This window comes from Fukomys damarensis, unplaced genomic scaffold (genome assembly GCF_012274545.1).
Source record: "Fukomys damarensis isolate Sample0158 unplaced genomic scaffold, DMR_v1.0_HiC HiC_scaffold_14, whole genome shotgun sequence".
Classification (NCBI taxonomy): domain Eukaryota; kingdom Metazoa; phylum Chordata; class Mammalia; order Rodentia; family Bathyergidae; genus Fukomys; species Fukomys damarensis.
This window is the reverse complement of record NW_022900926.1, coordinates 17163889-17174827: the sequence shown is the minus strand read 5'-3', so window position 1 is coordinate 17174827 and position 10939 is coordinate 17163889. Positions and strand designations below refer to the sequence as shown.

Here is a 10939-nt window from a genome sequence, read left to right as displayed (position 1 = left end):
AAACTAAAGAAGAGTTTTCACCAGTGGTACATCAGTTAAGTCTGCACACTGAAAGAAAGGCAGAAGACAAATGAAAATGTATTGTACTCATGATTTTTTCCTATACAACACATGCTGTCCATGCTTCGGCTGGGATGAATCCATTTCTAGGCCCTATGCTTTAGTGAGCACTGTCTGTTCCGATCAGATGACCTCTGGGGACCAATGGCTATCTTCTCTCTTGTTAAACCATTCACGCTCAGCATGACTTGGGGTGGACACAGCATAACGGTTAGAAGCAGGCGCTGTGCTGGTAGTACCAAAATTCCTTTAGAAAAACAAAAATTGGGAAACTAAAATATACACCAACACATAAGCACTAGACACCTCAAGCATGTAATTGTACATTTATTTCTTTTTAAAGAACACTCCTTATTGTAATTCAATATACAAACTTGGTTTCACAGAATTATAATCCACTATATAGCACAAAGTTAACCCAGTTGTGTGTGTGTACACATGTTGGGTGCATGTGCACATGTTGCTGTCTCCCCCCCACACCCTGCTCTACTCTTCTGGACCTACCAAGACTCTTCCCATCCTCAACACTAATCCAAAACCATTCTGAATGTTGTATATGACTTTCTCCTCCCATGACTTCTTGTCCCGTGAAAGCTTCTCTTCTCCATCCCCCGGAGATAGCTAGGAGTGTGACACTCTCCCCTTAGGCAAAAGAAGGGTAAAGTGACTTCCCCTACTGCTGATGTTAACACTGTCACCTTGTGGACAGGCTTCCGGGAAGAGCTGAGGGACAGGTCTCCAGCGTTCTCCACTTCCACACCCAACCCTCAGAGTCCGAGCGTGACCCCTCCATGTAGCCTTAGCTCCACTCACTGTCCTTTGCTGCACGAACCAAGGAGATTTCTAAGCCCGGGTCTCCTCTATGGGCAGCGCACAGCACTGCCTGCCAAGCCACCGGGCCGGCCGATAACCAAGCTCTACAGTCCCTTGTTCTCTGTCACTTTAATTTTGAAAGACACCCCTAGCATAGGTCTGTGGCAACCTAGTGTCCAACTGAGTTACATAAAATTGTACCAGTGATGCACTTGTACATATTTACATGGGGCGGAATGTTTTCCCATATTTTTAGATGAGTATATAGATCAACATGTTCACATAAGACCAAATACTTTTAATATTATTTATAACTGATTTATAAAGCTTTGAAAAAACTCACAATAGCACACTGTTTACTTTAATGCTTTACGGTACTATCAGTTTAAAATCACAATCAGCTCTTAAGTTGTAGTCAATCCAGCAAACAAGAGACAAAAATTTACAAGAGTTAAGAACTGACTGACACATCCTTTATCTTTTGTAACTAATGCATAAGTGCAGAATAAGATATTCTAATTTAAATATCTTGTTTACAATGTACATTTTGTTCTAGTTATGCAACAGTAAATCCCATGCTTCACATAGAAAAGCAATCCACAACATTAAGAAAAAATGTACAATTTATGAAACAAAGTAAATAAATATTAGTATTACAGAATCAGAGCTGTACATAAAAGCTGTTCAGTTTTTATCATATAAAAATATGTTTTAGTGCAACCTCACATATATATGATGCTGTTTTGCTTTACATCATTTAGATCCAAGTGTCCAAAAAAGGAAAGAAATTACATTTATTACAAAGCAGATACACAAATTCTAAAATATGTACAGATTACTGCTAAAAAATGCTTATAAGAATATAAGCAAAGTAAAGAAAAGGCACAAACATCTGTACAATTTTAAAAGTACCAGACCCAATAGGTTAATTTCAAATTTTTGTTTTGGTCAGGCTCATGATGACTTGTTAATTTACCTAATTCTTTTGAAATAACAAAAGTATATATAATAGCAAACTACTGTAACTTAGGACAGGCATGCTATAAACTTGATTACCTCTATTTCTAGAAAAACAAAAACAAAAAAGGGTGAAATGTGGAAATGAAAGTCTCCATGCATCTCAGATCATTGTAGCTGACTCTTTTCTGATGAAGGTTCATTGTTTTCCTCTGTGCTTAAAGATAATTCCTTGCTGCTGTGAAAGTCCGACTGTTTCTCATCCACGCAACTCTTGCTGTAAAATGTGGAGTGAGTTAATGCAGTCTGTGTTGTACCAAAATTGTCCTTTTCACCATCATGCAAGTCAGGGTGGGCAGCTGAGGTACAGGGCTGAGCTGGCTCAGGCCCACTAAAGTGTCTAATGCTAACATGTGCACTTTCCAAGGGTTTCTGGGAGGGCTCCTGCCCCTGTGCTGGCTGATCGGCCCCGAGCAGAGCCGCCTCTTCTGTGGCAATCCGAAGAGAGGCAATGGCTTTTGTACAAGTCTGTATATTCTCCTCCTGTTCCCTCTCTGTTGCATTGAGGCTGTCTTCGGAAGTGCTCTGTTTCGTCAACAGCCGAGGCAAGGAGGGAGTGCTAGGTAGACCAGATGACTGTAGGACGTGAGGCGCTCGTTTCTCATGCTGCCTAGGATAAGCATAGGGATCCTTCCCGAAGGACTCCCTGGAGGCCCCTTTCTTCTCCATAGAGCCCTCCACTGGCAGAGGCGATGTGGGTGGAGGGTGTAAGCCGGAAAGAGCCGGCGGCACAGAGTGAACCATTTGGATCCCACCGACTGGCACCATAGGGATAGGAGCTCGCACTTGTTGCTGAGAGTGGAGTGGAAGATGACTGAAGACGTGGTCGTTAGGACCCTCGGGGAAAAGGCTGGAGCCTTGATGTCCATAAGCACCTTCTTGGTCTCCATAGAGACTGAAATAAGGAACCTGAGGTAATCCTCTTCTTAAATTCTGCAAAGCAAGACAAAGAGCACAAAATTCAGAACCCACCACTCTCCACTCCTAGATGAAGCTACTTCACACACCCATCCCTCAACTCACAACGAGGCAGAATTCACTACTAAATCCCTCATCCACTTTGCCTTTTTAACACAAACGCGATTCCTCAGTTGGCATCTCTAACCCTTGAAAGAAGGCGATGGCCTATGAAAAATTACTTTGAGGGCCAGGGATTTAGCTCAGTGGTTCTACTGCCTGCTTCACAAGCACAAGGACCCAAGTTCGATCCCCGGTACCAAAAAAAAAAAAAAAAAAAAAAAAAAAAAAAAAAAAAAAAAAGAAGTAAAAAAAGAACAAAAAGAAAAAAGAAAAATCACTCTGATTTTTAAGCAACAAGGCGAAAAAGCATTCAGTGTATTTTCCACACAGTACAGAAACATGTTTCAGTTCTGTTTTCGTCATAAGAGACAGTGAAAAGAAAATAATGAATAATCACCAGAAAGGGTTTACCAAGAAAAAAAAAAAGAACCTACTAACTAATAAACACTAATGGTAGAGTTTTAAATTAAAAGAATAGATTATTTATACATTATGCTGATTTTAAAGATTTTTTCTTTACTGTATACTTAAAATGTACAAATAAACTCAATGAGGAAAAAAATAAAATAAAAAAGATTTTTCTTAATGGTTGATGGGTACAGTTGGAGTTAAAGAGCCTGAAAAATTGGCTAAACAAAAAAAGTATTCCACAAAAAGCATAGCATGATTGTGGTGGGACCCACAGACTGGATCCCAGTACAGTCTAACGGAGTAAGTTCCTGCTCAAGAAAAGAGATATTCAATGCTGAAGACCAACTTCTTTATCAAATCACAAATCAAGGCCATTCACATCTTACATAAGTGATAGGTTTTGTAAGGAAACCGTCCATCTGAGTAGTTGTTGACATTAAATATTTTGAACAGCTAACAATTTATATTCAACAGTATAGCCAAAGATAATTGCATCCATCATGTTAGTTGACATTATTACTTTCATTTAAATATTTTCTTAGGAATTAATTCATTAAAGATTCTTTAAACTGGAGGCCAGGGTTCCAGATATCATGGTCTGCATCCTGAAAATGAGCAATTTATTTTCTGTATTTGTTTCTGTAGCAAAAGACAACTCAGATTGTCCAACTATCAGGTTTTAAGGATATTATCAGATTTTAACTACTGTGATTCATTCTATTAATGGACTGTCGCTTAAAAGGGGACTCCATTGTTTTCTTATTTTAAGAAGGTAAGACAGATACAAACCAGTCAAGTATAGGAGTATAGTAGTGCTCCTTGGGAGAAGAAAAAAAAAATGTTCTAACCCATTTCAAAAATGCTTCATTTCTAAAACTTAAGGTATGCTCTGTACCATAAGGTCACATCTAGCTCTATTCAGACAGTGAGACAGGCTCAGAAGCTATAAATTATGCATTATCTCTGCTTCTCTGCACCACACTTGGCCTGTACTCTGCTCTGGGCTACATCTTACTCAAGCTGGAAACAAATGATTTATTCCAGAAGTGCAGGTGAAACAATGTAATCACCAACCCTGTAATCACTGGAAACTCCTAAGCCAGGAAAGGTGGGAAATTTATAGTATAAGAATCACTTTTTTTAGAAAAATGCTGCACGCACACAACCTCTGTTGTATGTGTCCTTCATCAAACACCAGTTAAGGTGGAAGAACTCTAACACTTAAAATAATAATCTTTGAGGATAATGAAGTAAAATTTATTTTAATCACAGTAATCACAGATTTAAAATTGAAAATAAAAACTGGCTTGGTTATTTTTCCATTTTACTTTTGGCTGCAATTTTGTGATATCCATGGCAAACACCCCATCAGAGAGTATATATTTATGGGAGGACCACAGAAGGGGCAGGCAGAAGGCACGAGGTAGTGAATTAAGATCCCTGACTCCAGGCTGACAAACGGAGTGAAGAAATTTCCTCTAAAACTCGAACACATTTCAAACAGTATGTTGTAAAATCTTGTCAATAAAGTTTTCAAATTCAGAACTTCCGTGACCAGAAGTGAAATGAAGCCCACCAGAGAAATAAGTATAGAAGTAGGATTTCCACCTGGTAGCTACTTCCGCCACTCCTCATGCTGTCAGTCATGCCCACACATCCTGCTTTCTCCCATCTTATCCTCCAGAACAGACTCAAAGTAAGTTTCTTCTACTTTTATTTTTACTCCTCTAGCCAATCCTACTGCTCTATAATTTGAGTCTTACACTGTGGTGGAAAAACTCTAATCTTACTTAAATCTTAGCAAAAAAAGCCTTGCTATGGAAAAATGAATGCTGAATTCAACTGCAGATTATGCTAAACCTGTACGCATACGTGTACATAAGCATACATAATGCGTGCACACACTACATACATCTTCGTTCAGAGATGGATTCCGTGTACCAGATATATTTCCCCACTCCATAAGTGTCCATAGTGTCCTCTGAAAGCCTAAGAAGGAGGAAGGGGGCAAGTGCTTCCTCGGGGAGCAGAAAGAGCTGTCTGCGAAGACAGGGAAGGGAAGGTGGCAGCTGGTCTGTGCTCCACCACTGGCTGGGGACTGAAGGACGAAGTGGCCTTGGTTTGAAACCTGTCCTGTCCTGAAGGTGAAAAGAGCAGGACGCTGTTAGCCCACAGCGTTCCTTACAGCTAAAAGGCGTGTTCTTCCAAGGACGGAAATCTGTGCAGCCCACCCCTGTGGCTGCCCCAGACAGACTTACAGGCGGTGCTCAGAAGGGAGGTGACTTTTCCAAGCTCACAGACATGGAGAGAGAGATGAAATCGAGGAACTCACCGGGAACATTGTTTACTCTACACACTGAGAACTCAGACTTGTCTTTCTTTCTTTCTCTTTTTGCTACTTATCTACCACAACTCTGAAGAAGGCAAACAAAATACAGGTATACTGGTTTTTAAAAAGAGCTAAGGCCAGAAACCAGAAACCATAACATTATTTCATCTTCATCCTTAAACTATGTGTAGATCCTTAAAAATATTTTCTGAATGAATGAAGGAAAGAATCTTCTCTTTAATTCTCTTTATCCGCCTTACAATTAAACTAACCAGAGGACTTCAGGGCAGAAATGGCAGTGTGGAAGGAGGCTCCACACTTATCCTCCAGACGTGCTTGCTGTGGCTGTGAGTCCAGACTAAGCCAGACCAACAGTGTGCCACACTGGGCTGCATGGGCCCTTCAGACCACACTGGCTCATGCCACCCTCCACGAATGTTAAGCAAAAAGACAAAGTACTGTTATGGAATTTCTATCCCAAAGGATTATTTTTAGTATTATTCCAGTTTGATATTTTCAAACATTTTTAGGGGAAAGCCTTCATCTACCACAGCAATCAGAAGAAAAAGACCCAAACATCAGGTCCGCTTTGCTCTGACCTCAAAATCTTGTTCACATATCACAGAAAGATGACAATCCTCCCCTTCCCCTCAGAAGGGTGTAAGAAAGCATAAAATGGAAAGTGCTTTGGACCACTGTCGCAGTTTGAGGGAAGATTTCCAGGTCTGTTCCCTCATAAAGAAAATATCAGCAAGCTAAAATTTCTGTATACAGCAGAATACTACTCTGCCATAAAGAAGGATAAACTTGAGACATTTCTAGGTAAATGGATGCCCCCTGAGTATTCCTAAGTGAAATAAATCAAATACACATGTTTAAATATCGCACTGTTTCTCTGGTGTGAGAAGCTGAAAGAGTAAATAAGGACCAAAATGTATAAAAGATATTGGGAAATAGGAAATGTTCAAATGAGAAAGGGAACATGAGAGGGGAGAGAGGGAAAGGAAGGAATGGAAAAGAAAAGAATAGGAGGAAAAAATGGAAACAAAGGTTCTGTAAATAAGGAGGGAAATAGGGACTGAAGGGAGGGGAAGGATTGGGGAAAAGAAAAATCAAGATTTCTCATGTACAGGTACAAATTCCTTATGATGATGTGATCGTTACACCTATCTAAAATGTACCAATAAATTAATATTTTTAAAAGAATTAAACGGGATCATAGTCCAAAGGCTTCATCAGTGGTAGTTTAACAACTCTATTCAATAGGGAAGGTGGCATTTTATATCACTCTATACAGGTAAGCTGGTATTTTACACCACACTGTACCGAGGAGGCGGGATTCTAAAAAACAACATGAAACAAAACAAAGGAATACTAAAAAGAAGTACTGCAAGCTCAGCAACTAATAAAACCACTTTTCCCAACAACGTTCTAATCCTATATCCAGTAATTAGATAAATTCCTGTCATCTACGCCTCCAACTCCTTTGCCCAAGTTGACTGTGGGTTGCTATAGGTTTTTTCTGAAGCATCTTTCCACTTACAACTGGCTTTCTTTGGTTGCAGCTGGCTGAATATGCTCCCCCCACCCCGCACACAGGCCACGGGCAGCCCACTGCATCAGTGCTGGCACAGAAAGCAGGCTGGGGCTGCTCTAACACACCCTACTGCACGGTTCTGTCTCCATCGGAGGGCGCACCTGACACCACCCAGACCTGCCCTCCAGAAATGCTAGGAATTTAAGGCTGTCTGTGCTGCAGTGGCGTAAACTGGACTTTTCCACTAGTCAAAAATGCGTCTCTTTTTCTTAGCTTGCTTATTCATTAGATAGGGAAATAATTTACATCCGAGTTGCCCTGCGAGTCTTTACAGGATTCATATGAGCAAGGTGGAGCTGTACCAGGCTTGTGAAAAGAGGGTGCTGGGGAAGGAAGTAGAACGCAGGAAGGGGCTTTCCTACAGTTTCAAACTGACCACGCGAGCGCTTATGATCCGGGGCAGGAGAAAGTGATGAGAGGATCTGACCAGTGGCAGGGATAAGGTGGAGCGAGGAGCTGGCTGTGCTTCCCCAGCTCGGATGGACAGTGCTGGCTCAGAGGACCGAGAGCCAGGGCAAAGATGGCGCAGCAAGGAGCAGTGACAGACGCTGAAAACACATTAATGCACACTCCCCAGGCGCCTTGTCTGTCTGTGCCGAGCGCACACCACATTCGCTTTTTAGAAAGCTATGCCGATGCTGTGCTATGGACTGCGACAGAAGAGGGGCTTTTCTACGGATTCGCACTAAATCTCCCGCTTAAACGCAATCCACGACAGCTCCCGCGTTATCTCCAGAACGACGCAGGCAGGTGTGGGAGCCTCTGCACACGCTCCTTCAGCACGTGCAGCCCGTCATGGTGACCACATAAGAGGTACGCTCGGACTTCAGACACACTGAGTGTGTTACTCTCTGCTCGCTGGCTGCTGAGCGGTTTCACGTGTCCACTCGCTCTGGGCAAGGTAGTGAGTGTGGTTAAAAAAAAAAAAAAAAAAAAAAAGCATGGAACAGTGTCTATGCAGTCCCGCCGTTCCACACACCTCACCTTTTCGGTTCACATGAAGGTCTCAGCTCATGTCTATAATTCGTTAAGCTTTGACAGACTTCAGAAGCCTCACTTGGAACGACTGGAAATGCACTAACTACTGCCCTGGTGTGAAAATGCAACCGGAGCAAGACCTCAGCCACACTGACGGTAGCACCTCCCCGGGAGACAGCCACGTTACAATGAATGCCACCAGCATGTCATCGGGAGGCTCCAATGTGCTGCGACTTACGTATCAGAAAGAGAAAGAAGTTATACTCACAGGAGGCCCCAGTACAATTGGCTCTGCTTGTAAATACTGCCCCATGGATAATGGCGGGCTGGGATACAAAGCCCTTCTGGGAGATGGCGCTCGTATGCTGGTCACGTATCTCCTCTCTCTTCTGGGAGACAGGTCTCTTCTTGCAGTGATGTCCTTCCCAGGAGACAACGGCCTCCTTGGGGACAAGTGCCTTCTTGGTGAAACATCTCTTTGAGACATCTCTCGCCTCAACGCAGCTTCCTTTCTTGGTGACAGATGTCTCATGGGTGACAGATCTCTCCTAGGCGATAAATGTCTTCTGGGTGACAAATCTCTTTTGGGTATTAGATACCTCTTTGGTGAATTATCTCGACAGGGTGATGAATCATATCCTGGTGAGGAATGGTGGCTTGAGGGGGAGAAGTCTCTCGGGGAAGAGCTTGGCTCTGAAGACAGCATCCCTTCCTCATCCATGCCACTTGGTATGTCTAACCTGTCTTTGTCTGGTTCCGAGTCTGTACTTTTGCTCTGGAAGAGCCTCTGATACTCTGTCATCTGGGTATCTTCGCACGAGTCACTGGATGTCATGAGCTGAGTGACCTGAATGCTTGGCAAAGTAACCAAGTAACTGATCAACGAAGAATGTCCCAGGGAACTGTCTGAAGGAACTCCATGGGGCACAGCGCCAACATTCACAGGCAAGGAGGAGAACCTAGGAGGCTGAGGACTGGTGCTTCTTGATCTTGTTTTTGGAGTCAAATCTCCCTGGTCATCAAAGTCATCGTCATCATCATCATCATCATCATTATCATCTCCATCCTCACCATCTGATTCCTCAGCATCTGAGAACTGATGATCAGTTGAAATGCTGGACATGCTATGCTTTTCAGCCGTTTTGTGCAAATCTTCCATATTTTCTGAAATGATCGAACAAAGATTACAGAAACCAAGACAGAGAAGTCAGGGTTAGGAGCTTCCTGAGACTCTATCTCTTCTCAGAAGCTTTTCTTAACCCTCTGGCCCCCAGAAATAGTTTGCCTCTCAACTCCTACCACTCGCACGCCTACCACTCAGCCTTGCATTGGTTCTCATCTCCTGGTGTGTCTACTTGGTTTCATCCTCAGCCTACAACAAGGACTCCCTGGTAAGATTTTCTATCTTAAGACACCACACCACTCACAGAAAACCCTTTATGAATGAGTGTGGACAATGCTGATGCTGCAGCTACTAGAGGGAAAAGAAAAGCAACCACCTGTACCTCCGGGTTCAGACGTAAGATTTTCTACTATGTTTCTTCTCAATTGGAATAATAACACCTAACAGTGCTTTTCAAATTCCTCAATATTTTCATAACATTTAAATCTCTATAATACGGGGCCGGGGATTTAGCTCAGTGGTTCCAGCACCTGCCTCACAAGTACAAGGACCTGAGTTCGATCCCTGGTACCACACACACACACACACACACACACACACATATACACACACACACAAAATAATAATAATAATAATAATTATCATAAAATCCAGTGCAACTATATATTCTTTATGGTTCTTGGTACAAGTTTAAGGCTCTTTTTCCCCAGAGTCACAACTGAAACACTTTTATTTCTCAGGCAATTCAACAGACCTGATTCGCTTTCTATACTGAACATTAATATATAATAATCAATCATATAATAAATATTATATTGTGATCAACAATATAATAGTAATCAATAGCATAATAATCCATGTAAATATAATACACTGAAATGCAATCAGTTCTCTAAAACTATCTGAACTTATTCTACCACAAAACTCCTGTGAGCATCGAGAAGAAGTCAGCCAACTAAATTATAATTTACCTGCTTCCTCGGTTTCTGTGTCATCCACTGATGTCATCGAGACTCCCAACTCCAGGCATTTTTTCATGTGTGCTTTAGATTTCATATGTTTTGTTAAGTTTCCTAAAAAACACAGCCGGGGGGAGGTGGTTATCAAAATGTAACAGATGTTCCAAAGTACAACGTGAAATGAACTAATCTGGGTAATGTAGGTTTGTTTCATCTATGGGCGTTTGCTTCACTCTTACGGACAATCTGATTTCTGGAGGCAGCAGTCCCTGAGAGCTTTGCCCCAGTCTCAGGTATTCTGCATCTTAAAGACATGTGGAATTCCACAGTCACATCTTTGCAAGAGCTTACAACTGGAGAGCCCAGGCATTTCTGCCCCAGAAGGGCTCTAATACTTATCAAAAGGGCAAAGCCTCTCAGAACTTGGCATAGACAAGACAACACAAGCTGGGAGAAATCTTGTTTTTGGAGTCAAATCTCCCTGGTGGGAGAAATTTCAGAATGAAACACACCCAATGGAGCCCAGGCCTTGGTACCAATCAGAAGTAAACCCTAAGGATCCTTACAGGCCAGGAAAAAAAAAAAAAAAAATAGGGCAGGGCACGTAGCTCAGTGGTTTCTCTGCCTACCTC

General features: G+C 42.1%; 1 protein-coding gene across 3 annotated transcripts in view; it reads right to left on the bottom strand.

Moving 5' to 3' along the window:
• Nucleotides 1-389: 389 nt before the first annotated feature.
• The window catches only part of Hivep2 (HIVEP zinc finger 2), an 87233-nt gene continuing 76683 nt past the window's right edge, over nt 390-10939 (bottom strand). For all 3 annotated transcript variants that reach the window (XM_033763254.1, XM_010626607.2, XM_033763255.1), the window contains 3 exons: nt 10320-10421; nt 8494-9389; nt 390-2823 (listed from right to left, as the gene is read on the bottom strand). In XM_033763254.1, the coding sequence (XP_033619145.1) occupies nt 1999-2823; nt 8494-9389; nt 10320-10421 (1823 nt within the window). In that variant the 3' untranslated portion in view covers nt 390-1998. The remainder of the gene's footprint in view (nt 2824-8493; nt 9390-10319; nt 10422-10939) is intronic.